At 32.2% G+C, this 16,611-nt stretch overlaps 2 protein-coding genes across 4 annotated transcripts; one reads left to right on the plus strand and one right to left on the minus strand.

Annotated features, from left to right (window-relative positions):
• Window positions 1–1,991: 1,991 nt before the first annotated feature.
• LOC109618056 (nuclear transcription factor Y subunit beta) lies at window positions 1,992–9,647 on the minus strand. Of its 3 annotated transcripts, none has more exons than XM_034449165.2 (9): window positions 9,523–9,647; window positions 8,589–8,674; window positions 7,631–7,710; window positions 6,323–6,388; window positions 5,309–5,376; window positions 4,480–4,609; window positions 3,792–3,864; window positions 2,882–2,961; window positions 1,992–2,327 (listed from the first exon to the last, which is right to left on the minus strand). In XM_034449165.2, the coding sequence occupies exons 2-9, from the start codon at window positions 8,662–8,664 to the stop codon at window positions 2,301–2,303; spliced, it is 600 nt and encodes a 199-aa protein (XP_034305056.1). In that variant the 5' UTR covers window positions 8,665–8,674; window positions 9,523–9,647; the 3' UTR covers window positions 1,992–2,300. The 3 variants fall into 3 exon arrangements, with proteins under 3 accessions (XP_034305056.1, XP_034305057.1, XP_065938039.1); XM_034449166.2 differs by lacking the exon at window positions 9,523–9,647 and adding an exon at window positions 9,299–9,515; XM_066081967.1 differs by lacking the exon at window positions 9,523–9,647 and adding an exon at window positions 9,299–9,415 and having other exon boundaries at window positions 8,589–8,670.
• A 333-nt stretch (window positions 9,648–9,980) lies between these two features.
• On the plus strand, window positions 9,981–15,226 carry LOC117682151 (ubiquitin-like protein 4A). The gene is made up of 4 exons (XM_034449167.2): window positions 9,981–10,137; window positions 12,102–12,207; window positions 12,514–12,737; window positions 14,763–15,226. Exons 1-4 carry the CDS (start codon window positions 10,090–10,092, stop codon window positions 14,859–14,861), a joined length of 477 nt encoding a protein of 158 aa, XP_034305058.2. The 5' UTR covers window positions 9,981–10,089; the 3' UTR covers window positions 14,862–15,226.
• The last annotated feature ends 1,385 nt before the right edge of the window (window positions 15,227–16,611 follow it).

A 16,611-nucleotide genomic window follows, 5' to 3' on the forward strand; every position in this document is an offset into this window, starting at 1 on the left:
TATTTGATGCGAAGTTCCACGATGTTAATTTCGTAAGAGATTGACATGATGACATGGAATCATTAATTGATTTTATGATACATGATACATTCTAAGATTCAAACACAAGTTTAAATCATCTTTTCGGCAAGTCTCGAGTTATACATAAATCTAAATTACTAGTATATAGCTTATGTAGAGCGGTGCGGTTCAGAAACCCTTGACTTGGGAAGACAAATAAGTATTAAAGATGGGGTTTATTCTAGGGATTCACTTGATCTAAAATCATGTCTTTTAAGACATCTATTTGCAATCTTTGTAAATTCCAAACTTCTTCTATATGTATATTTGTAATCATAGGTTGGACCTATAAGTCACTTTATAAATATAAACAACAGTAACTTTATACATGCATGATTTCAAAATATTGTCAACTTTTGGACATTGATAGATTACATTTCATATCCAGTATTTGAACGTATTTACTTTTGAATACCCCCCCCCCCCCCCCCCCCCCCAATTGGTGGCAGATTTTACAAATCAAGGGTAATCGTTAATCCATGAAATTATGTGTCGATAAATGAAAAGGTACGACGATTTCATAGATAATTCAGTCCTTGTTTTTTAAACAGCAGATGGGTTCTATAATTCATATCATCTCAATCTTCTTATCTTCTCATACTCAACATGCTCACAGAAAATTTAATTTGCAATCTTTCATAGAAAACTAAAACGGGATGTCATTGTTTGAACTTATGTGTGTACATGTATGTATAGCTCTGGATATAACATTTTCAAGACACCAATATTTTCTCTGACAAATGATCTCTTGAGGACGTGATCCCTCCGTTTGAAAAAAACAAAACATTCTTCTCTCAATCATTGGGTCAAGTTTGTACAGCAAAGTTGTCTCAGAGGTTCTAAATAAAGAAAGAATATGAAGAGAACTGTCTAAAGCTGCTTGCTATTAGTGCGTCCTGTACACAATTGAGCTAAAGAAACATGTACACAATTGAGCTAAAAAAAAAAACCCAGTCTGCGATATCAAGCCAATTTCATTATTGCATGAAGGCCATGTGCACTATTGTATACAACGTTATTTTCACCAGTGTAATTTCCGCTCTTTTACACTTTCAAACAATTTCGCCCCGTCTTGAAATCGCCTAGATTCAGGTGGCTCTAAGACATTGGAATTCGACCAGTCTATTTTCCTGTATACAGTATGAAATTTGTAGAGAAAGTAGCAGTTAAAATATGTCTTCTATTTTTTATTCTTTTATTGCAAAACCAGCGTCAATCTGCAAACTGTTTGAAAGTTATCTTGATGAAAAGTAAGATAAATCAATCCTTTTTTCCTTTAGCTTTTAATCTTTTCTTTAGAAATTATTGCTACATCACATGTTTTATAAAAAAAACTCATTATGTTTCACTACTCACATAGCAAAACAAGAATATATACATATGAGAGCAGTAAACTTTCTCAACTTTGTCTTTTCTGAAAGTATTATAAGACTACATTTAATGATGAAATTGCCCTTTTATATAGATTAATTCAATACACATGAATTAAAAAAACATATGTTTATATTAAAAACAACATCACACTACTGTCAAACGGTGAAAGATATAGAAAGGTAGACAACCCCTCCCTCTCTCTCTCTCTCTCTCTCTCTCTCTCTCTCTCTCTCTCTCTCTCTCTCTCTCTCTCTCTTCTTGTACACGAAATACTCAAAACATTCAACAACAATTTATAGAAAATTGAAGAAATAGAAGATAATGCATGTAAAGAAATTTTGCTGCCCCCCCCCCCCCCCATTGACCATTGTCAGTGTCAGTGATTGAAAATAAAATAGACCCTAAAGACAAAATTTCTCATCACAAATTTATGTCTCCTTTGTCAAAACCATTTTCAGACAAAATTTAAAATAAAGAAAAATTATATAATTAATATGTGTTGGAAAAAAATATAAAACATGGGTATTAACATTTGACAAAAATAGCCCTATATATACTGTAGAAACATAATACATTACATTACAGTTTGAACAGGTACATTGTAAAGTATACAACTAAAATCAATAGCTTTCACATCAGGTGTAACAAACACACACCACCGACTTCAACACACATAGCACCTTGCGGAGTTACGTCCCCTGCAGACAATGACTTACAGTACTGTACAGTCTTACGCACGGTCACAGTCAATAAAGTAGAAAACACGACAAACATCATGTCATGGTCTGGCTGTTTAATGGCTTCCTTTTCTTCTCCCATTCTCATGTTCTGCATTTACAAGAAGTTCCGGATGCCAAAGCAGGATATCATCCAAAGCTTATATTTTGTGCAATCTATAAAAAATAATCAATTTTCTGTGAATTGTTAAAAAGTACTAAGTAGAATAAATAGCAAATAGTGCTAATTTAAGCACTCTAAAAACTCAGTGTTACTTTATTCAAAGTACAGAATATCAAAATTTGTTGTATTAAAGAGAGCTAGTCAAAGAAAAGGGGAAATCAAAGTAAGGAACCTGAAATGACATCCTGTGCACATAGAATTTATGCACCCCCCCCCCCCCCCCCCCCCCCCCCCCCCGTTATTTATTGTGAAGGGCAATCTTAATTGTGTATGTTTAAAAAAAAGGTTCAATTTTTAGGTCAAGTGCTGCCACCTTGATTCACATTATTTCACTTTATTTCCATATTGAAAATAATTCCAATTCCCCATCACAAATCTTACAATGAAAATAAAAAATACATGTCTGTCAAGTCACTGTTTTTAAATGTTTGGCCTATACAGTATTGTTTAAGAAATTTATTTCAGACAGTACAGTAAGGATGCTCCTTGTTGATATTTCTGATTTCTGATTGATTTTGTAAAAGGTAACAGAGTCAGAGGTACTTACCGCCCCAGAATAAGGAGCGTAGATGACGTTCTGTGAATTGGCTTGTTCGCTGGTCAGAAGGCCGGTGGACAGCGACTGAGCTGTTGTATAGAAAAAGAATTCAAACTCAATGAAATTCATTATTCAACCAAGATAAATACCAACATGTATAAAAAAATTCCAATCTCCAAATCATTGAGAAAAGGAACATGTATCAATTAGTGTAGTGAGTATACATTTAGTACAATATGTGCATACTATATATAGATGCAGGAGACTGGTAGACAGACATTAAGCTGTTGTATAGAAAACTTAATGTACATGTAATTCTTAAAATACCTAGAGAAAATTACATTGGATCAAAAACATGAACTGGTTTGTTGGGGGTAGGGGCTTTCCAATAGTGTATTAATACTTCTTTTGCATGCCATAATTTATAATAAACACTAGATTACCAAAAAAAAATCATTTATTTTTGGCTTTTGCATTCATTGCCATGTAGAAAGTCACTTCAATCTTATCATCAAACTCGTATACATTCGTTTACACTCTGACAAGCAGCTTGTCACAAGATACCGAATCATCAAGAGCCAATCATCATACAACTATGGTAGATACTGAATCAATACTCATTCATAAACTGTAAAAATATACTTTCTTCTGCTATGTTTGAATGCCAAAACAAATATCTTTCCTACCCAACTACCTGTCTTCAAACACCGCCCCCTTACTACTATTGGAGTTTCCATTCAATGTAATTCACGAAGGTTCAACCAAAATAGATCATATCTTATTTGCAAAGTTTTAATTCTAAATACCAGCACAAAAAATGGTACAAGGAAATAAAAAAATCTTATCCTCTTCTCCCCAAAACCATTTAACAAACAATAGGTGGAATTAGATCTCAACTCAGTTTGATTCAAACACTCACTGAATGACTCTTCTGCCAAATCCTCCAGTGTGCCATCAGCACCGCCTGATCCACCTTTGTCTCCTTTGGACGACTGGAAGAAAAAAATATCCATTTGAAATATAGTTGTTAACTTGTGCAGATATACAGGAGGAGGTCAAGACCCCCCCCCCTTTTGAAAAATTCAAACTTCTGGTCAATGAATTATAACAGAAAAGTTACCAAGAAAAAAGTCAAATGCCATACTTTCTCATGAGCATAATTTTGATTTTTAATATTCATATCTTGAAGATTTTTTTTTCTCAATCTCATCTTTTCTTAGGGTAATGAAACTAGACTGTATGAGATAACAAACCTTAGCTTTGTCCTAAAGTTTAAATGATTCTCTCTCATCATTTAAAGGATCATGGATAGGAGTATGTATGTGCAAGAATTTCACATAATCACAATTCACTTATAATCTAAGACTAAGAATGCCTTTATGTTATAATTTTCTTTTGTCTGTCACTTGATTTCATTTTGACTGTATGCCAACATGGTGATGTCAATAAACCATTGAATTGAAATGTATAATCATGATACACACATACCAATGATACCATTGTGAACTACACATGTCGATGCCCTTATTAATGCAATACATCCTTCAGACTTGATACCCAATGACTTTACAGTAACTGGTACTTATAAAGCATTGGTGAACACAAACCTCTCTGTATTTTTGTAGATACTGTTTTAGGGGCTCCACATAGCTGTCGAAGCCCAGAGTGGACATGGCAAACAAGATGTCCTCTCCGTTGATTGTTTTCCTCTTCTCCTGGTGACAGCGCTCACTTGCTCTGAACAATGTGTTAAAGAATCCTTCAGAATTGAAACAAATTTTCGACCTATACCTCTAAGTGATTTTTCATCTCTAATACCAAATCAAACACAAATAGAAGCTACAATCATAAAACTGCTCCTCTTTCAAATCTAAAGAGTAACAGATTATACTTTTCCTTTATTTCATACTCAGTCTATATTTAAATTTTTACATTTTAGTGGATAATTAACAAACCCCATTACTGAACTGATTGCTCATTGTGATGGTATATTTGTACAGGTGTTTCTTTGGTTCATTCAATTTTACAATTAGGTAACAAATGTACAGATCACTATTATTAAAACAGCAGTAAATTCATTTTATTTCATTCCAAGTGGGCCAATACAAAAATGTTTTTGGATGAACAAAAACACATAGATTTCTTAACTTCTGACTATTTAAAATATGTAATACATGTAGTATTTAATAATATTAAGATAACATATTACTGAATACCATAAAAGATATTCTGGTAAAAGATATCTTTATTGTTTTCTTGTCTCCATATGTAACTATTTCTGTATCTTTAATTTTTTTTCAATGGAAATTTTAGCATCAAATTTCACAAAATCAACAAAAAAGATATAGCATGTTGAAAGTGCGAGTTAAGCAGGAAACATGGATTATCAAAATGCCCCCCCCCCCTCCAAAAATAAGCTGTTTTTAGAAAGGATACTCGCTGGTGATGAAGCTGATGAACTCTGACACACACTCTTGCACTGTTTCTTTTGCATCTTTGGCAATCTGAGGGAAGAAAAGGGAAAAAAAAATACAAATAAGAATGCTAGATGGTGGCAGCCATTTTTTAACCTCTTTAAAATGCAGAGCTCTGTATAAAGATTAAGGAAAATGTTTAATTTTAAAGTTAAAACATTTGGATTTTTTCTTTAGTAAATATTTTTTTCTAAAAAAAAATTCTCTAAATTTATAATAGTTCATGGCATAGAATATCATATTTCAAAGTAAAAGGCAGATCTGATGGTTAATTTGTTAACCACCTTGCCTCCAAATGCGTAATACTTCTATTCCCAATGTATTGCCTCAGCTTAAATGAGATGATAAGCCTACCACATGATTTTGAAAGGAAAACCTAATTTGAATAGGAAGCATTACTTCTATAAATTTGTAAAATTGGATGTCCCTATATCATTGAATCATATTAGCGATAGCATAAATCACATTAGCTAAATAATGTTTCCTTTTCTGTGGCATAAAATGTTAACAAATTTCCTAAACTGAAAAGGAAATAATAGTACATCATTAAGGGAAACAATTCAAAATGTACTAGAAAGGAAACAAATCAGTCCCACAAAACTAAATTTCTATTTCAATTATAAAGCAGAAAATCTTAAGGCAATATGAGCTGCATTTTTCATGTTGATTTTTTTTTTTTTTTTTTACTAAAATGTTCTTTTCTACTAAAATGACAAAAATATCATGGTTTTAAAATTTCTGTTAGCCAAATTTTTGTGGAAAAAGCCGTTAAGAAGCCTTATTTGGAGCAAAATTGAATTATTTTCGTCCTGTACAAAAATTGATTTGCTATATATATTCCTTAGAAGAGAAATATTGCCTTTGACAAAAGTTAATGATTTTTTCAAATCTTATTCATCATAAAAGTTTAAGTTATATATATAAGTTATGATATTTTTTCAGTTGAGATTGTGAAATCTGAAAATTTTCTACTTACCTTTCCTGTTTTGGGTATAGATTTCTTCATAATTCTCGCAACATTAGCTATAGGTAAAAATCGATCCTGTGAAGAGACAATACAAAATACATGTAAATAAATGTATACATAATTATGTACAACAACCAATTTTGTTAAAATCTCGCCCTAAATCTACCAATCTACATAAAATTAGAACTTCAATCCGCTCCTTCGTTTTATACGTACAGTTGAACTTCGGTATCTCGACCACCAATATCTCAAATACAATGGATATGTTGAAGTGATTTGTAAGTCCAAAACACTTAAACTTTAAGTATTTTACCCTTGATATCTCGAATACTCGGATATCTCGAAGTTTTTAACCAGTCCCATCTAGTTCAAGATAACGAGGTTTGACTGTATGTTGTATGCAATCCACGCAAAGTATTAAAAACCTGGGAACGGATGGAGGTTCTAATAATAACCTTTTAGTTCAAGAACTTAAACTATACCATTCAATGATTGTACCAAATATATAATATATTGGATCGGAAATATGGATCACAGACTATAAATAAATTAGATATAAAATCCTAAAAATGTTTTCGATTGGAAAAAAGGGTCAAAATCATTAATTCAAAGATATTCTAGGTGTTCATAGAAAAGCATTAAATTTAGTACTCAGTGCTGGACTATGTTCTTATCCACTTTACTATTTATGTTAAGAAAACATGTTTAAATACTATATCAGACTAGGAAATATGGAATCAAATATACCACATAAATAATAATAATGCACTTTCCGTATCAGCTTTCAAAGAAGACAGAGAGTCAGCTTCAAAAAAGAGTTAAAAGCAAGATTTTTTTTTAATCTTCAACAAAAAACTTAACATGTCATCTTTAGGTATTTTCCATAAGGACTAGAAGTTTATGTTAAATAAAACTTTTGTTGCTATGATATTTGAACAATTCTTCTAACTCAGGGAAACTTTATTTGTACAGTACCGTGTAATTTAATTCTACCGAGTATAAGTTGCAAGAATACTTTAAGTTTCGATTGAAAAAGCATAAAAGATCCCAGCTAACAAGTTTAAGTGCACATTCACTATTTATTGAAACAGGTAGATATTGTAAACCAATTATGCCTAAGGAAAAACTTTTATGCTATGCTTGTAAATTATTAGTCGAAAATTAAAAACTTTTGTACTTTACTGTCCTGCATAAAGTAATCTTCCATTTCAATATTGTGATATTTTTCGTTTGATTTCATTTTGATTGTATGCCAACATGGTGATGTCAATAAACCATTGAACTGAATATTAATCAGACTGTAATTTATCTACTTACCTGTTCCCTCAACGGCTCGTTATCTCCCCTGTTGTCGTCATCATTCTCGGTGGCTCCCAATTCCTCCCCATCTCCACCACCTACAAAAATTTTATTGAAAAATAACAATTTAAACACGGAATTTTCTAACCAAACATTCCAAGACATAATGAAAGAGGCAGGTCTGTTGATTTATTAATACAGTAAATCAATTTTTCAGTCTAAATTGTAAATTGAGTAATTAATAACTCGTTTCAATAATGTAATCAATTCTGCAACTTTGACCTGATGCTGCAGTGCCTGAAAAATTCACAATTTTTGGCCTTTTTTTTTTGTTTGTTGTTTTTTTTGGCCTTTTGTCATTAATCATCTTGTCTACTGATACACTGCAGATTGGCCACAACTTCAGGTATTTCCTTGAAACTGCAATTTTCACTTAAACCATGAAAATGGATGCCCTCAATCCACTTAAGGGACTTAATATACCAGTACATGATTTTGAGCTCAAATTTTTCATTTTACATTTTTAGAATGGTCAATATGGATGTTTTACAATAAATGGCTTTATGCTTTGTCAAAATTTGAAAGTCAAATTAATGTAGGGTTACAACAAGTTACAGAGGTTAGAATTCTTTGTTTTGTAAACAAAGCTCGAGTCCTGTGACTTTTTACGTGTTGTAATCTAATGTTGCTTTCTGTTGTTATTAAAATTATTTGTGAACACACTGAATGAGATTATCTTGTTTACCATAAGTTATTTTATCCAAAAAAATGGTAATTTCTTTACTTTTCATTATTTGTAAACAAATATAAGACTCAAATTTTTGCTACATAAAGATGACTTCCTCCCTCTGTATCTAGATTTTACCTTAACTTCTAGCTAACATTCAAATTTTGGCCAGTCATTCAAAATGCACAGGTAAACTTTCATGTAAAATCGTGTCTAGTTCCCTTTAATGAAACCACAGTCACTACTTACCCTCCATGACATATTGTCCCCCCATGAAGCTCTCCCCCATTCCATCTCCAACACCATCACCAGAGTTACTGTCCATGACTCACTGTCTGCAATTTTAAAACAGTAGTTTAAAACATGTTGCAAGTTACATTACAACTATTGAAAATCTTTTACGACTCCAGTAATTCTGTTTTCGTAAGTTTACATAGCATACCTTAGTAATAGTATATTTCCTTTTTTTTTCTTTTTAATTATCTAGTTTCAAGCTTGGCTACACTGTGGGGTTCATGAAAACTTTAAAATCATAATTGTCAAAGTGGCCCAATAAGCAGTTTGCTTATTTAGACCTATAGAAACTATCCGCTGACATTTTGAGATGAGATGCCGGACATAAAACTTTTTTTAAGAGGGAAGGAAGTAAAAAAAGGGTTTTAAATTCTTAAAAGTAAACCCCAAAATATGGAAGTACTCAAATTTTTACTGCAGCAACCAGTAAAAACTTATGCAAGACAATAATCAAAGATTTGCTAACTTTCGATTATCATGTCAGCTGTAGTATTATGTCTCACGTAAGATGAATTTTAATTGTGACCTAATTAACTCCAATACACACGACACAGGTAAATCGCTACAACATATTTAACACATATTCCAATACACAGTCAGTTGCCTACAATGAAAGCCCTTTGCAGAAAAATAACACAATGGTACCCAAGAATCGCAAAGTTTACCCGGTTTTTGTCTCTTTTCTTCACAAGGCCGCTGAAAAGTCAAATCTAAACATTGTTCATGTTGTCGACAGAGAAAAAGATGGCGCCAGGATTTTTTTTTGACTTCGTAAATTCAGCATTTTACTTATTTCATTTTAAGAGCTAAAAAAGTTTCTTTCTCATATTTTCAACAAATCAAAATTTCCACGTGCTGTCCAATTGGTCGTAAGATTACAATAACAAACCTATGTGATCGTGAAGAATTTGAGAAATTGGTTGGTCAACTATGAGCCAGTTAGAATCAAGGAGCTTCCAGCCATTCAACGCAGAACATCGTCGGCAAATAATGACCGATTTACCCCCTCGTATAATGAACATAAATTTAACGCAGTTAAGAGCTTTAAACAAATTATTTATAAAATGGTAATGTAATTTACATTTGATAAACATTTACTAACAAAACTGATGTTGAAATCAAGATTTCAAAATCGAAATTCCTACAAAATTGTTAAAAATATGAGTGAGAGAGATCAGTAGGTAAAATTGATAGAAGAGCAACTTTCCACGTCCTATTTCTTCTTTGTTAAAGAGAAAAAGATTACAACGAATCTCAATCCAGAGAGAACATAACTTCAAAAAATCAAGAACTAGTTTTTATTGGTTTTTCGATTTCTTTTTTATAATATATCATCGCGATGAATTCGTTCAAATAAATGTTGCATCTCATTTCATGCCGAAATATTCATGCGCAGCTATGACGTAATTGCCTATCTGGAAAGCCCCTTTTTGCTTGTCGCAGTAAAACCAAAACAATGCATATTTATGTGAAATTGTTCAAAGGAAACGATTTTCAAGTAGCCGTAAGTGTGAAATTACATGAGTATAATCCACATTTCATTGATTAAATAATTATCCGATTATTTATTAAATTAAGGCGGAGCGGAATACCATGTTTAATGTTATAGACACGTTACGGTTAGGCCAAACATTGTTGTAAGCGCGAATTTCCTCTAAGAGGTTTCAAGTTTAAGTTTATGTTAGTTTTTATAATCTGAGATGAATGTAAGGACTATTGTTGTTGCATTATTTGGGGGTTACTTTGATTTCATCTTTAAATCTTACATACATGTAGGTATCAGGAGAAAACGTACCCAGGATAAAATATTTCTTTGAGAGAAAACCTACCCTATAAAAATCATAACAGAATGTTTTATCGTCTAAGGTACTATTTTAATGCATATGAATAAATGTTCATGCCCTGCACATAAGAATACATGTACCTAAAAAAAAAACACATTATCGTCTCCTTGAGATACTTATCATTAAGTTCTCAAATTATATTGCAATCAAAACTATTATGTCTCTATTTTTAGGGATTAAGATTTCATTTAGACGGATTGATTAAATTTTCCTCTCAGAGAAAACGTACTCCAGGAATTGGATACATTTTCTCCTGAGTATGTTTTCTCCAGCATACCTTATTTAAATCACTGACATATGCTGATATGATCAGGACATGATGAAACATTAAACATAGATGAAGAATAATTCAGAATTTTTTTTTTAAATGATTTTCCGTCATATCTTCTCTGTAGGACACATTTTTTTGAGAGATTTTATCGATGGATCTGAAAAATGTTGATGAATTAATATACAGTAAAACACGGTTATAGCGAACATGCTTATAATGAATTGATGCTTACAGCAAACTGATTTTCATTCCCTGTGACTTTATTACTTGTCATAAACTTGACGGATATAACGAGTTAGGCTTATATTATTAAACAAATTAAATTTGCCCGTCCCTGGGACTTCGTTATAAGCATGTTTTACCGCATTAGACACCAATATGCATTTATTAGAGAGGTTATAAGCATTTCAACATGTACGTGTAATTAGGGGAATCCCCTAATTTTATGTGTATTACGTCACATTTTCCGTATACCGTGTAATTCTACAAGTTGTACAAAACGTGTTGAACCAAAAGTACACGTAGATGAAAACTTCTAGTATTTTTTTTATAAGAATATAGACTAAGTGTACATAAGATGTTGTGTAATGTAAAGCAGACGATAAATTTAGGACAACTATGCTTTTGGTTTCATCAAAGTCATAGAATTATTTCATAAACAATGAGAGTTAACTGAACATGTTCAAAACGTTGAATCTAATTATTTTACACGTACGCGTACTACATATAACTCAATTTTAGTACGTGTACATGTAAACAGACTTGTAGCTTCACACGTACCCGTAGACGCACACGCTTAAATGCTTAACCTCTCTATTATCACCTATTTCAATCTCTTCAGTCTTCAGTGTGATATATACTTGTAACAAATGATACTTTAACAATCTGTGAAATAAAATATTCTGATAGCATTCAACCTGAGTTACAATACAGTATGTTGACGTTGATTTAATCATTTTTCAATTTTACTTGAACTCTTTTTTTGTGAAATGGTATTTCAAAAAAATTCTTTATCGATCCATCAAATAACATTTTAATTGTTGTGTCAAGCAACCTTAATAATTCATGTTTTGCTGATCTTTAACAAAGAAATGAAAACAGGTCTATTAACTTGATTAATGAACTTGATTGTCAATTGGTATGCCCACTGCCCAGTTATATTAAAAGATTTAAATTGTTTCCAGAATCTTAAATTTGCTTTTGGAGTAAGTTTTAATTAAACTAAGGATGAGGATAATTGGCCAAAAATATGGTTGGGTTGACAAATGCCCTTATCAGAATAACTTATCTTGCACATACTTTGAATCAACAGGTATTGTTATCAATTTTAAGTTTTATTATATTCAATTGTAGGTTTCCTCGGGCCAGACTGTGCAAGGATTAAAAGAAATTCTGGCCATGCAGATTGCAATTCCTGTTGAGGAACAGAAACTGGTCTTCAAAGGAAAAGCTTTAGCGGGTATGTATTAGTAGGAATATCAGTTTGGAAAAAATATCGATATTATTAATGAGTTCTTACATATTTATAGGATTTCTTAAATTGAAACATGTTGTAAAAATGTATTTTTTAAAACATAAAAGAGATGCAAAAGTGTTACAGTACAACACGGTTATAACGAAGCGCCAGGGACGTTTGTTGTAAGCATCAATTTATTATAAGCATGTTCGCTATAACCGTGTTTAACTGTATTGTAAAATGTCTGTATATTCACTGATTTATGAGAAATGCAAAAAAAAAATAATTGTGTGATGGTCTGTGTTTTAGATGACAATCGGTTGAGTTTTTACAACGTTCAAGAGGGAGACAGGTTGTTCCTTTTCACCAAGAAGTCTGATAAAGCTGGTACCCCCTCTCCTGGGAATGTTCCAAAATTTGCTGCAGACCTGTCGTGTTGTACCACCACTGCCCTCTGGGACAAATTAAGAGTTTTCTTACAGAGACATTTCACACCACAGGATGTAGAGAAGGTCCTTATTGAATTCCAGAAAGTAAGTCAAAACAGATGTTTGTCAAAAAATGTTAAGGTGTAAAAGAAAGATGTTCCTTCATCCTTTAAAAAAGATACTTTTATGTATGTTATTAAGAATATTATATTATAACAAGATGAACAAAAATATTACAATATATAGTTGGGACCCTAGCTGTTACTACATTTCATCAGAGGCCCCCAGTGTGTTCAGATCAAATCCCTGGCCTAGGGGGCCATAAGAATTACATGTAGATGAGGTCACTGTTGAACTTTTTTTAAGCTCACCTGAACCGATGGTTTAAGTGAGCCTTTCTGATCACCTGTTGTCCATCGTCTGTCCGTCTGTTTGTTTGTCTGTCCATCTGTCTGTAAACTCTTCACTTTTACTTCCTCTCTAGAATCACTTGGCCAAATTTAGCCAAATTTTTGGGTGGAAAGGGGGTTTTAAATTATGAAAATATTTTAAAACAGAAATAATTGCAAAACAGTAAAAATAGGGTCTTATTAAATCTTCTTCTCAAGAACCACTGCACCTGGAATACTAATATTTACACTTAAGTTTGAATATATAGTGAACATTCAAAATTGCTAAAATTGTGAACCCTGGCTTTATACTGAGGCTCTAAGAGGGGTTAAAATTCTAACAATGAAAGAAATATATAGGAAAAATGTTTGAAATTCTTCTCAAGAACTAATATAATAATGTTACTATTTGTGACATTACAATGAAAGCATTCCAAGTTAGTGTAAATTCTAAATTGGTTAAATCGTGATCCCCAGACTAATACTAGGTTCCCAAAAGGGGTTCAAAGTTAAAATAGGAGCTTAGTAAGTAGGGAAAATATTTAAACACTGAAATAAAATGATATGAGGAACTGTTGTTCATGTGAGTGATGTGGCCAGTGGGCCTCTTGTTTCAATAGGAATATATAGTGGAAAAGTGAGAATGTAAGCTAGTCTTAGTTTTATGGTCCCCAGGTTGGTGGGGGTCCAAGGGGCAAAGTCCCCAAAAGATCTGGGATTTTAGGGTTTTTAAGAGAAGCATAAAACCATAAAAGTTTCTGTTAATGTTTGAATAAAAATAATTTGCATTTATTGTTAAGAAGTATTTTGATAAAAATAGAGAAAGTTTATTTTAAGTAAGAAAAATTATTAAGAATAAAAAATCTTAAAATATTCTGATTTGGTTACAAGAACTTTTGAACTTTAAATCATATTAAGTTCAAAACTACATTGAGATTTTAAAACTTTTATTTGAAAATGGTCCAAATTTGAAAATATGAAAACAGTGCTTAGATGATGTTCTCATACCTGTTAACCCTCCCACATCTCGCGGCAGACTCCACCAAAATGGCCTAAAAATCTAAAATTCCTGCATCCAACTTTAAAAAATTTCGTGCGTGAGAGACTAAACTCTCCCCCCCCCCTCCCCCCACTTCCTCCAACTTGTGAATTTGATAAACTATTTTAACAACCTTCAAGGGGGTAGCTGTAAAGTGCAAAACGATATAGAAATGAAATGAAATCTACCGAAACAAAACAGACACTATTTCTTTCAATGTATATTTTTTAAAATCCATTTATTTGCAATATGATAAAAATATGATGAAAAAATATGTCTACTGTCCGATGCTATTTCATTTTGAAATACTGTGGAATCATTAGAATTTGTGGTGGCTTTATTTTTCGTGGTAAATATTGGTATAGCCCTCCCCCTTGAAGTTATATCCTTGACGAAAACAAATTTTAAAAGAATTAGGTATCTTACTGAAACTGAAAACCAACATCCACAAAATAACATCCCCACAAATAAGCAAAAAGAACTGCAATCCACAAAAATCCCCCCCCCCCCCTCAAATTTAAATGATTGCACAGTAAAATATTGTTTAAATAAATTATAATTTATAGTGTGCAAGTAAACCATTTTCATAGATAAACAAAAATAAATTTTGATTTGAAATTGTACCCAAGTCCCTTTAAATGTTGAGATAATAATATTTTCAAATTGAGTTTTTTGTTACATATATTTTCACCTCTTTTTCAGGACTTCAATTCCAGGATACAGAAATTAAGTTTAGATGACATAGAACGATTTGCCATTACCAAGCTAAGACAAACAAATGGAGTTGCTGAAGTCAGCTAGGAATGAACAATTGGCTGCCAAACTTTTTTATCTGTGATTTTTAAATCAGATAATATGTCTTAATAATTTAAGGGAGAAAAAATTCTACTCTGTTTTTACTTGCAATTTGCTTCTGAGACTATTTTAATATTCGTTTTTAGTTTCTTGGGCAAAAAAGTAAAAATCATATATACATGTAATAGATATAATGCTGCAGTCATTTTTTTTTTAATGAAGGGGAATAACTCTCAGTTTTCTTTTTAGATTTCTTTAAATTGAGTTATTTCCCATTTCAAGGTACAGTTTGTGACAAAATGAGGCATTACCCATGAGCATTAATTATCATATTTTTGGAAACTGATTTTATTTTTTTCTGCAGACACAGATTCAAGTTAAATGATATGATTTGAACCTAGTGTGTTTAATGATTTTATCTTTTTTATTGGGTAGACCTGCATTGAGATAAAAGCTTGATTTACGGTATATGGTTTAATTTTATATAGACAAAGTGTATGATTAATAAATGATGGGATGCATGTTGAGTCATTGTGTGAATTTGAGGGAAATGTCAAGATTGATAGTATATTATAATCAGTACTAACAAGAGATATCTCCCTTCTTTTTTTTAGATGATTTAATGCTTGTAAACTTGTATTGTGGTTTAATATTTTAAATTGTTGTGTTCAATATTCAATCATCTATCGATCAACTCTTGCTTATGGATTGAATAAAATTTAACCTGAAGTCTTGTTTTATATATTCAATGTATGTTAGCGATTTTTTCTCTGTTTTTGAAAAGGAACCTGTGGCTGTTGAATTGGGGAAAAATCTGTGAAATTTTGGTTAATTTGTAGGGAAAAAAAACATGTTCTAGTTAACATTTGCCTTTGCTAAATACCACATTTTTATTGCTATCCGTTTTCGTCCATTGCCGTGCGTTACCAATTTTACATTTTTAACTTCTTTTTAAAAACTACAAGGCTAATTGTTACCATTTTTGGTGTGAGGCATCTTAATGGTAAGAGGAATCTAAATTGTGAAATTTGTGGCTCTACCATCCACGGGGCACCACAAGTGGAACCAGATATGCAAAAAAAAAATCCAAATTTTCAAAAATCTTCTTCTCTACTCCCACACATGTGAGGAAAAAACTGGTTGCATGGGTATGATTTCCATGAAGCCCTCTACCAAAATTGTGAAATTCATGGTCCCTGGTTCAGGGGTTCTGACTTAAGGATGGGGCCAATATGGCCAAATAGTAAAAACATATTAAAGCTTATAAAATTTTCTTTTCTACTCCTATATATATTTGTTTAAAACTAAATGCATGATTATGATGTCCATGAAACCCTCTACCAAAATTGTGAAATTCATTGCCTCTGGGTCAGGGGTTCAGGCTCTAGGGTGGGGCCAATATGGCCATATAGTAAAAATGTATTAAATCTTTAAAAAACTTCTTTACTCCCAAACATGGGCAAAAAAACTGAACACATGCTTATGATGTCCATGAAACCCTCTACCAAAATTGTAAAAGTCATGGCCCCTGGATCAGGGGTTCAGGACATGGGGGGGGGGGGGGCAATCTTCTTCTCTATTCTCACACATCTGTATGAAAAACTGACTTCATAATGACGTTTACCAGGAAGTCCTCTACAAAAATTTTAAATTTTATGTCCCCTGGAGTATGGGTTTTGACTCTAGGGGCAGGGCCAAAATGGATGTATAGGTCTTTGTCGGACAGGTTTTGCATCGCATCAGAATGTTGCACTCA

Source organism: Magallana gigas, chromosome 4 (genome assembly GCF_963853765.1).
Source record: "Magallana gigas chromosome 4, xbMagGiga1.1, whole genome shotgun sequence".
Classification (NCBI taxonomy): domain Eukaryota; kingdom Metazoa; phylum Mollusca; class Bivalvia; order Ostreida; family Ostreidae; genus Magallana; species Magallana gigas.